Source organism: Phaethon aethereus (assembly GCF_964289735.1).
Source record: "Phaethon aethereus genome assembly, chromosome: 8".
NCBI classification, from domain to species: domain Eukaryota; kingdom Metazoa; phylum Chordata; class Aves; order Phaethontiformes; family Phaethontidae; genus Phaethon; species Phaethon aethereus.
The window spans coordinates 3,630,570-3,653,099 of NC_138584.1; the positions used below are offsets into that span (position 1 = coordinate 3,630,570).

The following is a 22,530-nucleotide window of genomic DNA, read 5'->3' on the forward strand; positions in this document are numbered from 1 at the left end:
TTGAATGGGAAGTTGCCTCCCTTTTAGTGCAAAGGTTGTTGATGTAACCCATCCCATTTGAGAGAAAGACGCTGTTTCTTCTTCCCCAATTACTAGTTGCAGGCAGAGTGTGCTGGCGTTGAGTTGAGAGTTGCCTGCAGGGAATCTCTTGAACTTCATCAGGTCCTGCACCTGGGAAGGAAGAGCCCTTTGCTGTGATGTAGGCTGGGGAGCAGCTCTGCTGATAAGTCCTCAGGGGTCCTGTGGACCTATGATGGACAGCAACCTGAACACGAGCCAGCAGTGTGCCTGGTAGTGAAGGTCAACTGTGTCCTGGGCAGCATGAACAGAAGCATAGCTGGGAGATCAAAGGGAAGGGTTATTCCCCTTTTGCTAGGCACTTGTTTGATCACGTCTGGCATTCCACATCTGGTTTTGAACCCCCTTGGTGAAGAAAGCTGTTAACAACCATGAGCAAGTCCAGCAGAGAGCCATGAAGATAATGAGACATTGAAGAATGACGGGTAAGGATTGTACTCCTTGCCAGCCAATGCACCTTTCCTCCTCCTGTGGCCTTGCACTTAGTGTATCTTCTTGTAGCTCCTGCATGGTCTTGACTGCACAAATGTTTCAAACTGATTCACTCGAAAATGTGGTTTGAACCTGACAACAGACCAAGAGCAATGCTGATGAACTCAGACTCAAATAAGTCTACTTTGTAGACCAGCCGGTGCTCACCAGCCTGCTTTCAAAAATATACCCCCAAAAAATCTAGGCACTGTCTTAGTCTAAGGGTCAGGTGGACTGCTAAGCTGTGTTCTTGGTGAGCGAAGTGGAGCTGGGTTAAGGTGGCCCACTGTCCTTGCCCTATCAAGTGCATACCATGGACAAGTGAGGATCAGAGGATATAGTAAAAACACTTCTCCAAGGAGAGGCAAGTGAGGAGGGATGATATCTCTTATATGGTGTGTGTTCACCATCAAACGCACTTGCAGGACGTGCAGAGAGCACCTGCTGGCCTGTGCTGTCTCTGTCCACTAGCACTGTCGTAGAAGGAATTTGTGCAGACTGAAATTGCTTTTCCATAGGGATTGAGGTACTGCTTTACCTCACCTGCTCTAAGCCTTTTCCAAGAAGAGTCAGCACAGGACACTGCTAGCATGGTGTCTTCCATGTGATGCTTTCTTACCCTGAATTTATCACACGAACAATCTCATCCCATGCCCTTGTCTGACTGTACCAGATGTGGCACAAGTGTTGGCTGCTCTGTCCTTGTATCTCAACCCTCCCTGATTGTCATCACCCAGGGAAAGGACAGTCAGTTTTCCAGAACTGGGGAGATGTGCACCATGGGCAGCAGACCACCGATGGTAGTGGTGAAGTCTGCAGCAGAGATGGCCTTAGCATCTTGAAAATGGATTAAGAGTGAACAGGGCCCAACTGGTCTGTCCATCTGAGTTAGAGCACTGAAGTTTTAACTGGGTACTTGGCTTCTTGAAGTCCTACAAACTGTCTTTTACGGAAGTGCTTATAATGGGGAATATCCTGATGTGCCTCTTAATGGCTTGAGGGGCTCTCGCTGCCAGTGGGAAGTCCTGCTCATATTTTTATTTGCCTGTTTTTCGTGTGCATGGGTTGTTATTTAAAAAACAAAAAAAGTAAGTGGCTGTTTTTCCATACAGTGGTATTGCAAACACCATAGCTGGTTTTTTTTGGGGGGGTGGGGGGGTAGGTGGACTGATTCAGATATTCCAATAGGAGTAAGTGCTGATTTTGTTTGATCTTAAATGTGAATTGTTCTGAAACCAATAGTGATAATTGCTTTTGGGAATGGCTTGGGCTGTTTGGGTTTTTTTTTTGGTTGGGTTTTTCTTGAGGCTCAAAGCTGGAAAAACAAAGGTTTGCCAAATTGCTAGTCATAGGGCCTGTTTCATCCAGGGTGTGACAAACTTTATTGCCCTTGAGAACTTTTGGGCTTAGAAATGCTGCTGGGTGGATAGTCCTGGAGACTTCAGTCCTTTATTTGTGCCAGAGCTTTGTCTCATCAATGTCTTTTTGTAAAGGTCTACTGGGATGTGAATTTACCTTCTACATGCCACCACCATTACAGCCTGGGCAGGCTGTAATGACATTTTACTGCCATTTTTCTTCTAGCAGTTTCCTTGTGGGTATGTTTAGAGATTCCTCCAGGCTCCTGTCTCACTTCTGTCTGGAGGTTGTTAGCTGTTGGGGTCTTCTGGGGTGAATTTCATCAAAGGCATGCTGCCCTACCAGCAGCAGCATGGAGAACCCTGGGTGTGGGAGGTCAGGTTGACTGTTGGAAAGCTCTTTCCCAGTGCAGACCTTGGTGTAGGGGAAGATCAGGTAGTAGCAGTCTTTGTTGTGCTATGTCTTTCTCTCAGGATGGTGGTGTCACCATGCACTAAAACTTGTGCTGTCTGACCTTAGAGGAACTGGAGGCAGAGACGTGATAGGAAGAGCATCCTTTCAGCCCCCTTGTCTTGCCTGGGGAAGCAAGAAGGGCTAGCTATTGAGGACAGCTAGCTTTTGAGGACAGAGCTGCAGTAACTCTGTCAACCACTGTCTTTCAACTTTAAGGTTTCTCCTGCTGGTCAAAGTTTTGGGCTTCATGAAGCAACTCCGAGCAATTGAGGAAACAGCATTCTCTCATGTTAATAATTTTCTCTGAGGTTGAATGGCTCAATTTTTACTTTTTTTTGTCATGGAAATTATGTTTCATTTTGTTAACTTTGGATTTCCATTGCACATCCCTGCAACCAGCTCCCCCACTAATAGATTTTGGGCTTGTGTGCACGTAGAGCTGGATGGAGAAATATCTCCTGGCTGAGACAAGGGAGCAGTCAGCATAACACTAAGACTAACTTGACATGCACAGAGCTGAAGCTTCCCCTTTCCCTCCCCAGACTGTAGCAAACCCCTCCACATCTTCCCACTGATCTTATGTGAGGTTAGAAGGACTGGGATGAGGCTTGCTGAGGAAAACAGGCACATGCACCTGACTCTCTGAGATTTGTGTGCTTGCTTTAAGGCTTTGCAGGATCCTTAAGACTAGCCTGGACCTGGGAAAGAGTATGGTGGTGAGAATGGAATCTGGTGTTCTTCAGGATGGCCACCGTCATCTTCACTTGGTTTGCATGATGCCTAATTGCAGTGCAGAAGCTTCTTGGTGCCACTGCAGCTCCAGTGATGACCATGAACAAAACCCCATTTTCACAGTTTTCTGGTATCTTAGGAACTTCGGAGCTGTTGTTCACTGACTGTGCAGCTGGAGTGTGGGAGGAAAGCAGAACAAGACTAGTGAAATGTGCAGTGGCTGTGGGAGGCTGGAGCAAGCATGCTAATACAGGGGCTTGAGTGGATGAGCTGCGATCCACAAAACACATGGAGCGAGTTTGACTTAGTCTATTCTACCAAGTCAGTGCTATGACTGTTTTAGTCCAGTTAAACGTCCTTGCAAGCTGGATTTGCAGTGCAGTCTGACCCAGGATCTTGGGTCAAAAGCAAACCCTGAAGTTCTGACTTGCTCTGGGAGTCGTAGGAGAGCAGTCAACAGCAAAGAATCCAGCCTCCATTCACTTGCTGAACATCCATTATTTATTGTTTTAATAGGCGGGAATAAATATTCGACTAATAGCCTTCCTGTTCTTAAGTGATTGTGTTCTTCCAATTATAAATAAAGTTAAAATGTGAATTCTTGATTCTCTTTTAATTTAAACCAGGCTAAACCCCGTGGGATTGATACCTTCTGGTTGCATGAACTAGAAAAGGTTCATGCCCTCATTCTCATCTGGAGGATCACATGATGGCTTAGGGTGGAGGTATTTTCCTGAAATAGCTTGGTATAGCTCTGGGGTTTGGGATGTGCCCCCTTCCTCCCTTCTGTGTGTCCTCCCCGAAATACAGGTATCTCTGGCTTCGAGTAGGGTGGAGGATGCTGTGGGAAGGGCCTTTGGGTCTCTGGGGCACAAAATAGGCAATTTATAGCAGTTGATGGGGGCTTAGCAGAGCCTTCCAGCACCCATCCCCTTAGAGATGTGATTCACACCATCTTCGCTATCTCTCCATGGGACCTTTTGGGAGTATTTATACTCCCAGAGGAATATTAAAGGGATTGTAAATTCTCAGTGGAGCTGTGGCTGCGCAGGCTGCATCCTGCCATGGGGCTGTGCTTCCCTACCTTCTGGCCAGGAAAAAAACCGAGCAGCCCTTTGGCTTACGGGAATTTGCTGTGGGATCTGCTGTGACCACGTGAGGGACCAGGTGCTGGGTGTGCAAAGCCCTGGTCCCAGGGAAGCGCGTGCTGGAAAGGAGCAGCTCGCGCGCCCGGAGGCTCGAGGATCCCAGACGGAGATGAGCTTGCGGCTCCTTTGGGAGCGTTTCCACGTGATTGCTGTCAGGGACGTGGATCTGTGCATCCTGTTCCAGTTTGTGCAGCTACACTACTCAACCCTGAGGAAAAAACATTCTTCAGATGCTGATTTCAGGGAGGATTGTGGAGGCCATAGAGGAAGCAGGCGGGTTTCTGGCACCTTGTTGTTTGGGACTGAGGGCTATTACAGCGTTTTAACAGAACACGGCACCTGCACAAAGCTTCTCCGTGTTTTTTCACAAACTTACAACCTCCGTGTCAGGAAACAGTAGGAGAGCAAGCCGCCTCTCTCCGAGCCTCAGCCTCGCCGCTTGCTGGCTATAGCAGGGTGGGGGCAGGAGGGTGATGCTGATGCTGGTGCACGTTGAGCATCCCTGACTGTCCCGCCACTGCCGTGCTCAGCGTGGCCATCCGCAGGGCAGCTGCGCGGGGCTGTGCTAATCGCAAGTGGGAAACAAGGGACTTTTGATACAGCGGAGCAAAATCCTGGTTCTTCTAAAGAACCGGACCGTTGCGGTTAGCTTACGCTGGGCCATTCGTGTTGCGATGGCCTGGCGTGTCTTTTCCGGGGGGTGAACTGGACAGATTTGAAGGGGTGCGATTGTGACAGTTGGCAAGGAGAATTCGGCACGTGGGCGTTAAGAACAGAGATCAGTCCCGTGGCCGCTTGATGCTAGAGCTGCTGTGATGCCTGCGAGGCGGGAGGAGATCGGCGAGAGGGGAGCGATGTGCAAGCTTGCCTGCGTGACGGGGGTGCTCTGTGGGGAAGTGGAGCTCTGCTGTGAGCCTTAGCAAGGGCTTGCACATCTGTGGAGTTGCCCTGAGTTCTGCCAGTAGCTGGATGTGCCTGTAAGAAATAGGTCCTGCCTCTGTTTGACTCATTTACCAGCTGGGAAAAGGCAAAAGGACCTAAATCATGTGTTAACAGGGCTCTCTGTGCTCTCATTTTGCCAGGGCGGCCACTGACCACAACGTTGATAACACCACAGCAATCCTTAGAGAGTGGCTGAAGAACGTGCAGAACCTCTACCACGATGTGGAGTGGAGGCCGATGGAAGACCCCCAGTGAGTACTGCAGGGAGGAGCTGACTAAAGTTGTTTGGTGTATATGTCAAATTTTCTAGGTTTTCTGTTTTCAAACCGGGAGATGTACTAAATGTCCAAAGCATTAAAATGTGGATTTGGTTTTGGGGTTTTTTTGTGGGGGGTCTGTCCCATTAAAATTGTGTTCTTATGGAGCCCATAAAAAAAGTCTCTGACTTCAGTGAAGCAACTCATGCAGCACTTTAGAGAAGAAAGCATTTTCCATTCAGTTATTTAGCATCTGCAGCTGCTCTCTTTGCTTGGTAAACAAATCACATTAAAAGCTACAGGGAATAAAAACTGTCATTCTTTATTTGCAAGGAAGCAGAGACGTCATAGCCCATTCCCATAGTGTCTATGAAAGCTCTGTCCGAGACATCAAATATTCAGTAAGTACTGAACCAGAGAGCTAGATTTAGTCCAGTGTATTGTGCCTTTGCATGACTTGCAGGATCATTGCTTTGAAATATGATGTTAGGTTTAAAGAGAATCCTATTTTAAGGAATTAAGGGCAACACCTATTTATACACAGAATTTCAAAGTGAAACAATTGTGTGTGTTGGGTTTTTATTGCCTTTTTTTTTTTTTTTTTTTTTTTTTTTTTAAGATTGGCTGTTCCTTGTTTTATTCTATTTTCTATTTCTTCCATCAGGGAAAAGTACATCACTTTCCCCTTTCTTTAGGCTTGCTTTTCTTTCAGGGTCCTCAGTGCAATGGTGGGGCATTTGTGGTACAAACTCACAGGGAATGTGTGTTTTATTGCCTTTTTTTAATACTTTCATTGGAATTGAGTTTTTTTAATCCTGTCAAACTTGGCTTTTTTTAAGTTCTGTAAAAAGTTTTTGAAGTTCTTAGCTCCTTCACTGGCTTATGCTGGCAGTGTTTCAAAGTCCTGAATTTTTATTCCATCTTTGTTACAAAGCATTTGCTTTTGGACCTGATCCTGAAAATGGAGCCATGCACATAACTGCTCATATGATGGGGCTCATGGGGTTGGGTGTTTGTAGATTTAAGAGCTGTTATCGGGATGTGTTAGCAGTTACTAATAATGCCCAGACCCTGAGGGAATGCAAATTGCCTTCATCTTCGCATCCTCAGCTCTGTTGCTTCTACTGGGTTTAAGGAAGCTGTATTTATAGTCTTCAACTTAAAGCCTAGCAAAGGACAGATGACTTTCTACCAGAGGGTCAGATAAGGTAAATCAGTTTCAGTTTATTTTGGTGGGGTAACCTCTGCTTATGTCAGGTGAGGACCTGCCTGCTGCAGAAGAAACTCCTGGTTTTGACAGTGCTATTTGGCTTGTGGCCGCTTGGTCGGCAGGAAATGCTGCAGCGCTGCTTGTTCCCCGGTGCCCTGGGTACACATGCCAGCACGAAACTTGGAATCGTTTTCCTCAAAACCTCTCCTAGGTTGCCTGAGGTGACTCTTAACACTGTTTGTCTTTTGGAAAAAGGCAGCAATGGAACTTTTTTTTTTAAACTAGTGTAATAGGGCCCAGACATGGGTTGCAGTCATTTTTTTGTTGTTGCTTATTTTGCTAGGTCCTACCCGGAAGAAATTGGGCCAAAACATTGGCCAAGCTCCCGATTCACTCACGTGATGAAACTCCGACAGGCTGCTCTGCGCGCCGCACGAGAGAAGTGGTCAGACTACATCCTGGTAAATACAAGGTTTGGTTTATTAACTGTCCTCGGGCAAAAGCTTTTCAGGTAGTCGCTCTGTCTTTAGATGGAGAGGAAACTTTTTGGTAGCCCCAATATCAAAGTTCTCTGCAGTGAGTTGCTGTGTGTCATTTTTTGGTCTGATGAGCAAGAGACTTTGCATCTAGGGGGATAAGTCCCTGAGTCAGCCCAAGGCTTTCTACATGCGGGTCAGGATTGACTATAGTCCTGGTGGTGGGTCCCCCAGATTGAAACCCCACCTATTTTTCATGAAACATAAGGAAAATAGTTCCACAGAACAGATGTGGAAAGATGCCACGTGCCTTTGGTCACTGCAGCAGCAGCTAATGGTGGTGTTCTGGTGTTCCCAGCCTCTGAACAAGCTGAGGGTATGAGGCCAACTTTTAAGAGTTCTTCTTGATGCTCTTCACCGGGTAAACGTGCCCTGAATTTTCAGCAATGTTATTTTCCCTCGCAGCTCCATTGCCCTAGTGCTGGAGTAACGTTCTGTGGAGTCAGAGGGAAGCTCTGCATCTTTCCGCATCTCATAGCTTCCCTATAAGAGAGATGTGTCCTATGGTATCAAAACCACCAGCTCGGTGCTTTTTGCTAACCTCATGCCTCTGGCTGCCTTGTTCCCAAGAAAGTGTCAGGAGAAGCATAGTGTTTCATCTGACAACAAATTTATTTTTCTCTTCCCCTCTTCCTTCTCTAGTTTATTGATGCAGATAACTTACTGACCAACCCACAAACCCTGAGCCTGCTGATAGCAGAAAACAAGACATTGGTGGCACCAATGCTCGAGTCTCGCTCTCTCTACTCTAACTTCTGGTGTGGCATCACCCCCCAGGCAAGTGACCGCGTGAACGGTGCTGGGTGACTGTGCAAGCTATGATTTCAAAGGCCTCCTGCCTTGTGTCTGTGAAGCAGTGGGCATCATTTCTGTGCTGTGGGCTTTCCCATCTGCTTTTGTAGTGTCCTTCTGAAAACAATTTCTGAGATGTGCAGAGGTGATGCTGGCATGTAGCGAGGGTGGTGGTGTCATGCAGTTGTCTCGGCTTGCGCATCTCAGTGACGGCATCCCAAAGCTTGGGTGGGTATCTTTGGGAAAATTCTGCACATTTATAAGTAATCTGGGAATAAGGGTAGAGAGGACATTGCAGTCTGATTTTTTCAGGCTTTGTTTTCGAACCAAGCTGTAGGTATGAGCAAAGCAATTTATGTTCTGCATTGGGTGTGCAGGCACATAACTGAAACTTGCTTCCTTATCTGGGATTCCTCTCTTGAAAAAGCTGAATCTGGAGGAAGTTGAGCTTGCTTAGCTAAAAGTCCTGGGAAGTGATACAATCCCACTAACTACATAAAAAATACTAATACGCACACCAGAATTTATTTGAGGTGATTCCATATGTTTGTGTAATGGCCTTAAAACTCTCAGTATGTAATTTCAGACTAGTTTTCGTAGATAGTGATGCTAATCTGAGAGGAATTTGCTTTTCTTTCTACAGCTCTCCATTGTGTATAGGTTATTTTTCTCACATACGAACGAGATTTATGTAGTGAGGCAACACCCTTTGCCTTGAAGGAATTGTGTGTGCATGTGTGCTGAAGTATGTATGTAAAGGGTATCGGTAGAAAGCACAGAAGGCCTGAGCCTAGAAATTAGAGTTTCATGTTACTTTCTCAAATCACATATACTGCAGAAAGTATCAGATACAAAGATATTGTCTAGTAGAAATAGCGTTATTTTTAGAGCCAGAATGAGGTTGAGCTATCACTTCACAGGTTGGTCCGCATCACTCTGCTGTGTTGACCCTGGGTGGTAGGTAAGCCGCCACTCAGTCACTGGCTTGCTCCCACCCAGAGGGACGGGGGAGAGAATTGGAAGGGCAAAAGCAGGGGGAAAACCAAACCAAACCAAACCCAAAAGCAACTGTTGTGGGTTGAGATAAAGGCAGTTTAATAAGCGAAGGGGGGGGGGAAACCCAAACACACAAGTGAGGCAAAAACAGTCACTCGTCACCAGGAGACCGATGCCCAGCCATTCCCTGAGCACTTTGGGGAAAAACTCCCCTGCAGTGTTACTGCTGAGCGAGCTGCGACCTGGCATGGAAAATCCCTTTGGTCAGTTGGGGTCAGTTGTCCCGGCTGTGTCCCCGCCCAACCCCTTGCTCACCCCAGCCTGTTTGCTGAGGGGAGCAGAGAAACAGGGAAGGCCTTTAGCAGCAGCTAAAATGTCGGCGTGTTATTAACAGTCTTCTGGTCACCAGTCTAAAACACAGCACCGTATGAGCTGCTGTGAAGAAAATTAACTGCATCCCAGCCAAACCCAGTACAATCACCGTGTCCATAAACGGATTTCGGTAAGAGAATCAAATGTATAGAAGGGCAGATCTATCGTTACAGTTGTTTTTTGCTGTTTTTCACTCTTTTCCTTGAAATATTCTTGACTAAGTGCTAGATGGACTGAGACATTCAAGCTGAGCTGAGGACTGTAGTTAATACTTTTTCTCCTAGCCCAGAGGTAAACCTCAATAATGAGATCAGGTTTTTGACCTGTTCTCTAGTCTGCTGCCAGCATGTGTTTTGTCATCCTTTGGGGAGGCAGGATCCTAAGCTGTATGTCTCCTAGAATAGGAACAGGGGTTCTGTTCTCTTGAAAACTTCCCTTTTTGCCCACATTTGCCCTGGAAAGTTTCAGGATTTCCATTTTCCTTCCATCCTTGAGTCTTGTCTTTCCTTCTTAAAGGTAAGCTTGCCCTGCTGCACAAATGTGTTTAAGCCTGAGCTTCCATGGGGCATGTGAATATGAGTACTTTAGAGAGGCTCTATGGTCCTGCCATTCCCTACCCTCTTGCTTTATTCCAGCAAGCTAACCAGATACTAATTGTTGTCATTATTGCTGGAGTGCTGAAACAAAGAGCAAACTCCATTCCCTCCCCTTCTTCTATTTACCTGATGTAAAACATCATTCTTCTCAGTGCTATTCAGGGCACAAGTAGGGACTACAGGCAAAGTGAAAACATAACAACTGCACCATGTGAGTTCAGAGGTATGTCTGATAGCTGCAGTTCCCAGCAGATGCCTAGGGAATAGTACAAGAACATGGCAAACAAACAAGCGAACGATATTTCCCCAAAATATTTTTTTCATCCTCTGGCAATATCCTTCTCTAGGAATTCTTGAGGAAGGTCTTTGTCTTTAAAGCTCTCGGTGATTCTTTTTTTTTCTTTTACAGAAATCACTATCTAAATCCTTTTCTTGGCACCCACACCATCTTATGGCAAGGAGTTCCACAGTTCAGACTAACTAATTGAATAGAAATAGCAGGAAAAGGTCCTGAACTTTCCAAATTCTTGTGAAGTAAATAGATAGATAAGAAAAGGGGTGTGTGTGTTTACTTGTTTCCATTTTTGTTTTAAAACGGAATATAAACTTCATAGCAAAGGCATTGTCCTTTAAGTTTTTAAGGTTAAGTCCTGAGACAGCCAGGTTTTCCACTGATGTAAATCAGCATTGCTCCACAGCCTGAAGTGGACCTCTGTCTGTGTGCACCAGCCTCAGCCGGGCCGCTAGCGTTACCTCTCCGGCAGTAAACTTCTGTCATTACCACCATTAGCTGAGAAAAGGAGAGGGGAAAAAACTACCAGCAAATGCATCTTGCAGAATTTGGTGAAAAAGGCTGCTCAAAAGAACAGGAAAGTTCCCACTTGATTTTTTTTCTTTTCTCTTAGTTGCTGCTTCTTGTTTTTGTGCTCATAGTCCTGCAGTTTCATGCTCTGAGCCGCCTTCTCCCTGGGGACTTGGGGAGGGAGTAGCAGCTGGAGCACACCCTGAAACACGGCCTCCGGCACAGAGCAATGGCAAGCCAACCCCAGCTCCAGACAGCTTGACATTTGGTTGTCACGAAGCTAACCTTAGGAGAGCACGGCAACAGTGCTGACAAGTTGGAGTCTTTCTTGACGGCACATGATTTATGAGTGGTGAAAAGCCCCAAAACCCTGTAGTGAGTGACTGGAGGAGGAAAAATTAGTTTCCAGCATCTTTTACCTGTGGGCATTCTCAGATGTCTGTTAAAGGTTGAATGTCTTAACCCTTCCTTCAGTGGGAATGCTAGTAAGGTCTCTACCCGCTTTCTTCTTTTTCCTGAAAATCAGACTGGCTGTGTTTGAGATACCTTCTGACCATACTGTGAGGACTAGATATCTGAAGGACAGAGGGGAGGATCGACAGATACATAAACAGATGCACCACACTATACTTCTACACAAAAGCAGAGTAAAGTGGTTCTGCAGTGATTTGCTCAGCTGTTGCTAGAATGCTCATGGAAAATATAACGTAAAAGTAACTTTAACTTATTTAGTGACTCATCGTTTCTGTAAAGACCAGAATCTACTCTGGATTCAACTGTCAGCTGTGTCCAGATGTCTAATTGGTATGTTAGGATTTTCTTTCTGGAGGAATTCAGTGCATTTATTTCCAAATCTGATGGCTTCAGACATATTGCACCTGCAAAACCAGCTGTGAGCCGCACAACGTGGGTGTTGCACCCACAGTGCTGGAGGGCTAGCAAAGCTCGTGGTTACAGAGAAGGGAGCTGCCTGAAGTGCCTCCCCCAGACAGACTCTCTGGAGAGAGCTCAGGAGTGAGTATTAAACCTGCTTGCCCTGGGGTGGAGGAAGCAGAGGTTCTCACACAGCTGATGGAGACTGAGATGATGTCTTTGCTGTAGTGAAGCAAATGTTTTTTGGTTTTTTGGGGGTTTTTTTAGTCATGGTCAGAAATAATTTGCAGGTCCTATTCTGTGAGACACTGAATGTCCTTTGTGACTGTTGAACATGGAGGATGTCATGGATGCTCCGCAGCTTCCAGGGTCAGACCTGAGAGTTTATGTGCAAAAAGGGTTTTTGAAGAGCCAGGAGAAAATAGTCTGAGGATTGAAGCTGTATTGGAAGGGAATTCTGCAATGGAATGGCTTGGATTTCCAATAGCTGCTAAAAAGGAGAGAGAAGATCAAGTTTTAACTTTTGGGATGGAGATCGTTTCTAAATACTTGACTGAGCCCTTTGCAAATGGGAGACACTTAAAAATCTGAGACTTGAGCACTGACCTATCTCTGCTGGGGAGGGCTAAGGGTGAGAGCTTTTGCTCAGGACCATCTATGAAACAGAAATCTCCTGTAACAAGCAGCTCCCTCCTTGTGATTGCAGGGCTATTACAAAAGGACCTTGGATTATCCCCTGATTCGGGAATGGAAGAGGACAGGCTGTTTTGCTGTCCCGATGATTCATTCCACCTTCCTTATTGACTTGAGGAAAGAGGCCTCCACCAAGCTGATGTTCTACCCCCCTCACCAGGACTACACGTGGAGCTTTGATGATATCATGGTCTTTGCCTTCTCCAGTCGCCAAGCAGGTATGTCTGGAGCCTTTGCTGGGGAGGATTCACTGGTAGAGACATGCAGACCTCTGCTTTGAGTTCACAGGCCAAAAGTCCTGTGTTAACTTCAGTGGTGAGTTAAGACCCTGTTCGCTTTCCTCTTTCGGATCTGGTCAGGAATAACCAGCAGCAAGTGCCTGGCAATGCAGTTTTGAATCACAGCTAGCTTCAAAAGACATGGGAGCCATTCTTGGGACTGGGGTAGTGTTTCAGAGACAAAATGTGTGGTGTCCACCCTTGATTTGTGTCACAGCAAGGCAGCAGTGAACGCAGGTGAATGCTGTGAGGGTGGAAGGTATTCTGAAGTCTGCAGGTAAGGTATATAAAGTTACCACTTCCAGGAGATCCGTGAGGAAGGGGGTGAGGGCAAGAGACTCTTTTTAAACGTAGCAGCCCTTATGGCAAACAAAACCCAAGTTGCTTACCCACAGTGCTGATGAGGCTTTGCTTTGTGGCAGCTCAGCAGGAATTGTCTATGAGGTAGCAGCTTTTTGTTTTGTCTTTTTTTTTTTTTTTTGAAAGCAAAATCAGTGCAGCTTTCAGGGGAATGATGTGGAGCCTGTGGGCTGGGCTGAGAGGAAATCTCTTGCAGGCAAGAGCAGGTTAGAGCTGATGTGCAAGCAGTAAAATCTCTGCATAGTTGACATTGTACTTTTGGAGAACCAGTTGAGCACTGAGATCCTTGGGGCACAGCGGAGAGAAAAGGAGTACCGCTCCAGCTGATGCTGGGATCAGTTCCTACCAGGCAGTGGGAGGACTTCAGTTAGACCTGAAATACAGGAGTCCTTTCAGGCTGAATCACCACCTCAGTGTCCTCTTCCTTTGCCTGGAATGGCTGTTGGTGTCTGCAGAGAGCTCTGCGTGTCTCGGAGAAATCACTGTCTCTTAAGTGCGTGCGGCTGCTGCTACTCCTGCTTGTAATTGTGGTGAGCATGTTTAGTTCCGTTTATTTTTGGAGACTGGATCTGGTGGGTATTCTGTCTCCACCAAAGCCCTGGGTGGCAAGACCTGTATGTAGCAGTGTCAGAGCTGAAAGGAGCTCCTGGGAAGGGTATGTTTTTAATGGCCATCTGTGGTGTTCTTTGCCCTGCTGTGTTGAAACGGGGAAAGTTTGGGGCCTTCTAAAGGAAAAAGGGAGTGATGAAACCTCAGCAGCACCAGTGAAATGCACTGCTGTTCAGAGCTTCATGACTGGTTTTGCTGGCTTACTGAGGTGAATTAGTAGGGAAATGTTGTTTGTGGGTCCTCTGAGTGATGTGCAGCTGGTGTTATCTGTCCTCTGTAAAAGAGGCAAAGTTAAAGGGCGAAGGAAGGGCTGTTCTTTGGGGACAGACAAGCAGAGAGAAAGTGGAGTGAAGAAGTATAGCTGCTTGTTGTTGTTGTTGGCAGTCTCTTCTGCAGAAGAGACAGGCTGAGAAGACTGCCTTTCTCACCATTTCCAGAGCAGCAGAGCAGCCACCAGCTTTCCTTTTAGTGACCTTTCTGGTTTGAAGTTCTTGACAGTGCTGAAAAAGATGGCGTTGTCTTGCCAGATTAAGCAGGGCTTTTTAAAACTCAGTTATGAGAGGATGAGGGGCATCAAATGAGACAGATGAATGGTAGAGGAGAGGCAGCAAGAGCTGAGGCCTTAGGAGGCAGAGGGGAGATGTGAATTTGCAGGGCACCTTTGGGGCCCTGATTTTCAGAGTCAGGACATTGGTATAATAGCTCCAGAGGAGAATTGAGGTTTAAGTCTGGATAGCAAAGTAGGCTCCTTCAGATCTACCTGCCCCACTTGTTCCCTCTGGCCTTCCCAGAAATACAGCATCCTGAGAGTGTGTTAACTGCATCTCATTAGTTCCAGCTGCCTAAGAAGTATTTCAAGAATTCAAACCCATCATTTTTTCCTTCCATCCTAGAACACTTTAGCTTTTTCCAGGACTGACCCATGACGTGAAAGGCTTTGCTTTAGCAAAGCCTGTCGATCTGCTCAGATTGTTGGCTTGTGTCCTGGGCTGAGTTTTGTCACCCAGGATAAAAGGATGACATCCAAATTCAGAAATATGAAAAATGTATGGACTTTGAGGTAATCTCCTTTTAGGAGTGATTTCAGTTACTTCCCTGAAGTCACAAATTATGTTGGCTTTTGTCTAGGCCAACTACTGCACTTAACACCTCAGATCAAACCATCAATTTTCAACAGTGAATCTACTGCTCAGAGCAACTGTTTTGTGATGCTCCAAAGAGACCATCACACTTCTGCTGAGAGGACGTGGCCTGTGATGGGAGTACTGACCCAGAACAAAACTTGATGTGATGTTTTATTGACAAAGGTGGACTCCGTAGAGCCCCTTGCACTCACAAGATAGCATTTAGCCAGCCAGATCTCCTGAGCTTCTTTTCAGCTGAGGCTCTGAAGACCTAGAGCCAGCCAGCAGGAAGGTCTGGCCACAGGGATGTGGGGGAAATTGAGGTTGCCTAAAATATGGCTGTGTGTTTAGAGCATGGCTCTGAATCCTGGTCACTGGCTTACAAAGGCTAATAATAATACAAGTATCTATAGCTTTTCTGTCCCCTGTAGCAATTGTTTATTTTATTATAAAAACAGAGCTGGAGAGCAAGTCCCCTTCCCCATTTTAAGGTAGCTTTACCACCTTAGAGTAGCTTTTATCCCAGAAGGAACAAAAATACTGGTGTGAATCTATGGAGATTAACTGTGTTTAAGCCAGCGGAAGATAAGAACGGAGATCAGTGAGGCAGATAAGATTAGTTGATTAGATCAGTGCCAAATCCATTAATGTCAGCAGGTAGTATTTTTCATTCTGCCATTTACCTAAATTACATCTGACAGCTGAATGTGTTTTGGCAAGTAGTGTAGCCAGCAATTTACTTGCAGAACTTAAAATGGTAGAAACACCAGAGTCATTAATGCAGACAATTCTGCTCTGCTAAAAATACCAGGGATTAGGGGGACTAAAACATGAAAGCATCAACGCACCAGGTAGTGCCGGCTTTTCATTTATTCTCTAGAGGGAGAGGGGTCGTTGTGCTTGTTTCATTAAAAAAAAAAAAAAAAAGGAAAGAAAAAGGCAGGTTTGCTTTTTTTTTCTAAATCTGCTTGGTCAGTTTTATGGGTTCTAACAGCTTTCAGATTGTGGTTAATTAATAAAGGATCTTACCAGAGCTCAATGAAAAACAACGGAAGTATTTTCCTTTGGCTTCTCTGGAGGTAGCTTTTGAGTGTGTTGCCTGATGTGACATCAGGCCCAGTGCTGCTGCAGTTACAGCTGATAGTGAGCAGATGCTTGGTCAGTCTGGGGAGAACAGCGTTTCACGGATCACATGTTGCTGGGACGTTCCCAGTGAAAAAGCTCAACAGTGGATGGGTCTCTCCCTTGCAAAGGCATCTGCTCCAAGGAGCAGCTTTGCATCTTCTTTTTGTTTCACACCTTCACATTCAGCTCCTTGAACAAACAGTTGCAAAAGCTTTTGAGTAGAAGGATGTTACATCATCACCTCTTTTTGAAAGCATTTTTTTCTCCTTGCTGGTGTCTCTCTCTAGGATTTTCTTTTAATCTTGAGGGCACACTAAAAACTAGTCCTGGAGAGGAAAGGACCATGTTTGGTGGTAGACTTGCCACTTCCAAGGTGGTTATCATATATATTCCTCAAAGTCCTTTGCAAGCACAGATGAAAATATGTTATCTTTATTTTCTAGCCAAAGCAAAGAAAAGCAGGAAGGTGCTTGACTGCAAACCCCAGACTGAATTCCATGCTAGACTAGTAACAGACGCTGCAGCCATACTGATGCCTTGGGCCTTGCAACTTCATCCCGTGTGATCCCAAGGGAGCTGAATTGCCTGGGCCTGCATTTGGCCAAGGGTGTGCTGTTGAAGCCAGGGGATCAGACTTGGCTCCTCCACGCTGGAAGAGTCATTCCGTATTCATTGCAGTCTGACAGACAATCCTTGCAAAGCTCAGACAAAAGCTTCCATCACCCCTAGTCACGCTGGCGTTTTTTCAGTTTTTCCCCCTCGAAGGCTGCCTGCTCTGGTAGACCCGCACCCCTCTTTGCCCAGAGGGTCCCTGGATCGCCACTGCCTCTCCCTCAGCCCAGCTGTAGGTGGGAACCCGTTTGGCTCCGTGCCAGCGATGGCATTGCTTGAGGCTGGCATAACTCGGAGGGTGAAAACCTGTTCCTGCTTTTGGCTCTGGGTCTGTGAAGGGATTCTGCGTCTGTGTCTGTGAAGGTGCCAGGTCTGAGCAGTGCAGGTGGGGTTTTAGGGGTTTCTGTGGTACTCCCCACTTACCCAGTAGACCTGCTGTGTGCATCATACACTGCTTTTCTAAAGGCCAGCTGTGCCCTCTGCTGTAGGATTGTTTTCATAGCGTAAAGGCAAAGGCCAAAAAAGACTCTTTCTCTGGGTTAAGAGGGGGTTTCCCAGTCTCTCCTGGGAGAAAACTGATTGCACTTAAAAATACCTGCTCTTAGGGAGCAAGTGGAAACAGATTTCACAGGAGAGGCCGCTTGCTGCCAGCCAAATAAAACAGAAAATGGCATTGTGATGGTTTTGAATTGTTTGCTCGTGAAACAGAACTTTTTGGGACTGAAGGTTGTGGCATAAGGTTGATTGTGGCTATGTAGCAACAGAGCAGCAAAATCCACTGGTAAAAGACCTGATTCTAATTTCTGGGTTTTTTTGCAACCCCCAGGAATCCAGATGTTCATCTGCAACCGTGAACACTATGGTTTCCTTCCCATGCCCTTGAAATCCCACCAGATGCTGCAAGAAGAAACTGAGAACTTTGTGCACACATTAATCGAGGCTATGAGTAAGTTCCTGTGCCCTCCCATGATGGACCCCCCCAGCCCCCCAAGTTAATGTTTGTAGAGCTCTCCTTCCAGCAGCCCAGCTCTCTTCCCCTTGGGAGCCTGCATCCTGATCTGACTGCTCTCATACTGTTTTGATAGGCAGTTTTCTGTCTTCCACTGCTTTTCTACCTAGCGATGTAATCACTTCATGGTCAGGTCAACCCCATTCACAAAAATCCCTCAACTTCCCCAGATCAAATGCAAAAATGCATCTTTAAAGTAGAAAGGATGCTGCAGAACTCTGTTTTTGTCATGAGGTCTGTCTGGCACATGGCTGCTGGCTTCTGCCTTGCAACGTGGATGCTTTCTGCTATACCCTCTCCTGCACTGACTTCACATCCCAGCTCCCTGGGGCTTTCAGCCCATTGATAAACACACGTGCAGATATGTTGTATCGATGCAGCTCGTACATGAAGGTGATGCTTGGCATCTCTCCTCTCTTTCAGTCGATCGCCCTCCCATTGAACCCTCTCAGTATGTCTCTGTTCCTCCGAAGCACCCTGACAAGATGGGATTTGATGAAGTAAGGAACCTATTTTGCTGTTACTGTCTTGTCTTCCCACGTAGAGGACCTGGTTCTCCCTGTAGCTGAGCTTCTAGCCGTTTCCCTTGGAGTAGAGTATCTTTTCACATAGTTAACTCTCTCCCAATCACTCATCTTTTGGACTTACAGCTTTTGCAAGGGGAAAATAGCCGTCCTTATTTGGGGAGAAATGGTGAGCTCAGGGAAGCAGAAGGGAAAGGGCTCAGGGAGCATTCTTTCCCTCTGGCATTTGCTGTGGAGAAACGAGGCCAGTCAGGTCTGTGACCCCTTAAGTACCTGCTACAAGACCCCTGATTAGAAGTGCAGGTTTGTGTGCTGGGGCAGTGCCCAGCAAATCTTTGGGCTTCCTGTCTTGGTGCTGTGGATGTTTTAATCCAGCTGGGAGGAGATGGCAGAAATGAGGCTGGAAAACAAGTTATTTAACTCTCCAGTTCTTGTGGTGTTTCCTCTACATCTGACTGCAGAGCAGCTTGGCAGTGCTTCCATTCTGTGATAAAAAAATGGTCTTTTGGGAAACCTCTCCAGCGTTCCAGTGACAGAGGGGGACGATTTCTTTCAGCTGGGTTCTAAGCCCAACCTGGGTACGTCCAGGAGTGATGAAAACCATGTCTCCTTACTGGGGCAGCTCTCCCGCTGCCTTGCTTGGTTGCCGCATTTTTCTGCTATGGCCTTAAGTGAACTAAAAAGATGGTTGCTGACACTGAAAGTGCCCCAAGACCCTGCAGAAATTCCTCTCCTGACTCTGCCTCATGTTGTGGAGAGAGCGGGCATTGAGGGGAGGAGGCTGGAGAGGGATCTGCTGTGCTTTAATTAACCCGTGTCCTTGTTATTCACAGAGCCAGCACCCCTGTGTGTGCAGCTGCCAGGGTGGCAGTGGCACCGTGACCGGGGGAGTTGCGGGGATCAGGGGAGCCTTTGTTTTCTTGGTGTATTCTGCTACATCTGTTTATGTGACTCGTAAAGTCTGAGCCCAATTTGGCTATGTGTGTTTGAGCGTCTGTGTTCAGGACACAGCTGGTGTAGGTTTTTTCCATGTTGTCCTTTGTGGCTGCACTTTATTTATCCAATTTATTATTTTTGCATTTGTACTGACCTGGAATTTGATCCGCTTCTTACTGGGATGAGGTTTTGCTCCACAGGCTACAAGGCTGCACTTGTACTTGTCTGCCTGGGACTGAAAAATACCCCTGACCCTCTGCAGTTTACCTACAAATGAGGGCTTCGGTCCTCTGCCTTCCACCAGAAAGTCTGTCTCCTCAGGGCTTGGCCTGAGCCCTGCCCAGGCGTCTCTGTTCCTGGTCTTGGCTCTCTGCTAGGCTTTCTGCTCTGGCAGGGGTAGCAGCGGGTTTTCAGTACCTGAAGTAATTACAAAAATCCTCTCTTTACCATGTCTTTGTACTTGGATGGTGGCCCCGCTGATAATCCTAAATACAGGCAGTGACAGCATTGTGGAGAAACTCGGTGTTCCTCTAGGGCTAAAGCTGGAGATGGCCATGTTACTCTGTGTTTAATATAAATCAAAACATCCTACATCTTTGGAAATTATAGACGTGGCTGTAAATTGTCTCCTCTCACCTTTCTTCATCCTTGAAGAGTGACTTTCCTCTGTGGACATCTATAAAAAGTAGTTGTTGGACAGAGAACAAGCCTCTAAGCTTTCAACTCAAAACCAACTCCCAATTTTTTGACAAATTCTAAGCAACCTGGAATGAAAACACACCTGGTATTTTCATAAGATCTGCTTTTCCACTGGGGCTGCTGGAGAAGAATGGAACAGGATTCCCTTTTCTTCCTCACTCCCAAGACAGGAGGCCGATGTCTTTCTCTTCTACCTAGATTTTCATGATCAATCTGAAGCGTCGGAAGGACAGGCGGGATCGGATGCTGCGGACTCTCTATGAGCAGGAGATTGCAGTCAAGATAGTGGAGGCTGTGGATGGCAAGTGAGTCTCGGCTGGGGTTGCTGATGTTTGCAAAGAACGGGTTGTGCATAACTGCTTAACACCATCTCTTTGGATGCCCTGAGCTCCCTTCTGGTGGGGAAGGGTGGGCCGACGGGGGAGGTGAATATCACTTTTATTTACCTAACAGTCTGTTTGGGGGCAGTTTTGCTTTGTTTGTGTCTTCTCTTGCAAGAGTGTGGTTCAGATTAAGATGAAAATGGGGTTAAAATCACACGGATTTCTGTGAACTCCAACGCTTACACACAATTAAAAGCAGTCAGCAGTGAAAGTGTTTGAGAGCAATTATCTCCTGGGAAGATCGTCCACCATACTACAAAGCTGGTATGCTACAGTGTTAACCCAGACATGGCCTTTCCCAAGCTTACTCTAAGGTGTGCTGAGACCTTTTTATAATGAGAAATCAAGGCAGAAATTTTTTGTCTGGTTGTTGCAAAAAGGCCTCAGGGAGATAGGAACCCACATTGCCATCTAGTGGACTTTGAGACTTGGGTACCCATCAAGACATCTTGGAAAAATAATTTAAGCCAAGCACCCGACAAGTTGATGGTCCCACAAGAAGTTGTTGGCAGAGTTAAAGATAGGATTGGTCAGCTTGATTTAGAAATGTAAATCAAGAAGTTATTTTTTCTCCAGGTTTTTGAGCGAAACAAGTGCAGAGTTTCTTGAGATACAGCTTTTCTTTGGAAGCAGCATCTCCCATGTTGTGTCTGTGTCTGATTTGAATTTACTTTTTTAAAAAATGGTGATAGATATTTTCTCTTTCTCAGAGCACTGAACACAAGTCAGCTCAAAGCTCTCAGCATCGATATGCTCCCAGGTTACCGGGACCCATATTCCTCCAGACCACTAACCAGGGGAGAGATCGGCTGCTTCCTTAGTCACTATTACATCTGGAAGGAGGTAAGGAGTTTGTGAGTGCCTTGGGGTTCCTGCGGGAAGGTGCTGTGGGCAGGTGCAACAGGAAGGCGCACAGCCAGTCGTAGGGCAGAGCATCAAATACAGTGCAGGTTTCTGGAAGCGTGGGATGGAACCATTTTCCTTGGTTTGTAAGGGATCAAGCACAGAGGTTTTCTTGAACGTAGTGTTCAGCTTTCTCATCTCTGCTTTCTCATCACAGCTCTGAGTGATTTTTATCAGAATATTTTCATTACTGTTTTTGCAAAGCATCCAATAGCCTGCTTGGAGCAAGTTTGCTTAGGAGAAAGGCAAGAAGGTTTTGAAGAACAAATGCCATTTTAAAAAAAAAAACCTCCTGGGTTTTCCCCTTGTTCTGCATCTGGACTGAAGCAAGTTCTGGTAACTCTGCTGATAGGCTTTTTTGAGTTGGCATTTCAGAAATATTCTTAACAGTAGGGACCTCTGTTACCTGAGCTAAGAGATCTTGCTTGAGTGGTAAAAGCTGTCATCTCTGACCAGCACAGCCCAGACCTTCTCAAGTGCAGTGACACTGGCGTTACACAGCCCGACATCAACAGGAGGGATTGTTTCGAGTGAGATGTGGTGGAGGCAGGGAGAAAGACTTGGTACTAAAAGACGACTGGGCAATGGCAGCGGTTGCCCAAATATGACAGTGAGGGTTGCACCTCCTGGTGCAGGGTCCTGTACAGATGTGTGAGAGAGCTCGCTGCTCTCAGAGGTGCTAGCTACAGGGCAGGTTACAGATCCAAACAGCCTAGAGCCAGCAGGAGTGACTGCAGTCACGAGAAGTCAGGCTTCAGATTTCTAAATGGCCAGCAGTCAGGTAACATGGGAACTCACATGCAGGATGCCTCTGCACGTGCGTTCCTTTAAGTCGTCAGAGCCAGACTTTGGATACGCTGGATTGTTTTCCTTCCCAGACTCGAGGAACACTTTCTTCCAACAAGGAGGTTTTTCTGAACAGAGGCTTTGGCATCAAAGGCTGCTGCACATTCCCCTGAGGAAGTGGTTGCTGTGGTCATGCTCATGGGTTCCAAATGGTGCAACATCAGATGAAGGGTTTTTCTAGGTTGCAGATGCTCAGCCACAGGGTGTTTTCAGGACTGTTCTCACTGGCTCTTGCAGTCTCTCCCAGCTGAGCTGTGAATCTGGAATTGGTTCTCCAGCCTCCCTACCTGCATGCTCTAGAAGGCAGTGCCAGGTTAGGAGGACCCCAACAATTTTGGGGTGCAGCGAGTGGCCCATGTGTGCCACTGTGATCATTTCTGAACCCTTTTGTTTCAGGTGGTGAACAGAGAACTGGAGAAGACACTTGTTATTGAAGACGATGTGCGCTTTGAACACCAGTTTAAAAGGAAGCTCATGAAGCTGATGGATGACATTGAACAGGCCCAGCTAGACTGGGAGCTTATGTAAGTTACTGGCCCTCAGCCATCTGGGAACTCCGGGGCACGCAGCGGAGGTCAGCAGCACCTGCTGTGTCATGATCGAGATGCAGGTTAATGCTGGAGTGCAGGGGAAGGTGGTAGCGGCTTCTCGGTGTCTCTTCCCATCATCAGGACAGCTCTGCCTCCTGGGGGAGGCTGATGCTGGAGTGCCCATTGGGTACCATTACCGCCCTTTGTGGGTGGCGTTGGTTGATCTCAAGAGTGTCTGGAGACGCTGCTGTGATAGAGGAACTGACATGGCTCAGTCCTGGG

General features: G+C 46.6%; 1 protein-coding gene across 1 annotated transcript in view; it reads left to right on the forward strand.

Annotated features, from left to right (window-relative positions):
• COLGALT2 (collagen beta(1-O)galactosyltransferase 2) overlaps positions 1-22,530 on the forward strand; it is a gene marked incomplete at its 3' end in the record, with an annotated part of 57,848 nt that overhangs the window by 33,789 nt on the left and 1,529 nt on the right. The window contains exons 2-10 of the mRNA XM_082002900.1: positions 5,324-5,434; positions 6,994-7,111; positions 7,829-7,963; positions 12,324-12,528; positions 17,245-17,364; positions 17,851-17,927; positions 19,785-19,891; positions 20,680-20,812; positions 22,115-22,242. Of these exons, the coding sequence (XP_081859026.1) occupies positions 5,324-5,434; positions 6,994-7,111; positions 7,829-7,963; positions 12,324-12,528; positions 17,245-17,364; positions 17,851-17,927; positions 19,785-19,891; positions 20,680-20,812; positions 22,115-22,242 (1,134 nt within the window). The remainder of the gene's footprint in view (positions 1-5,323; positions 5,435-6,993; positions 7,112-7,828; positions 7,964-12,323; positions 12,529-17,244; positions 17,365-17,850; positions 17,928-19,784; positions 19,892-20,679; positions 20,813-22,114; positions 22,243-22,530) is intronic.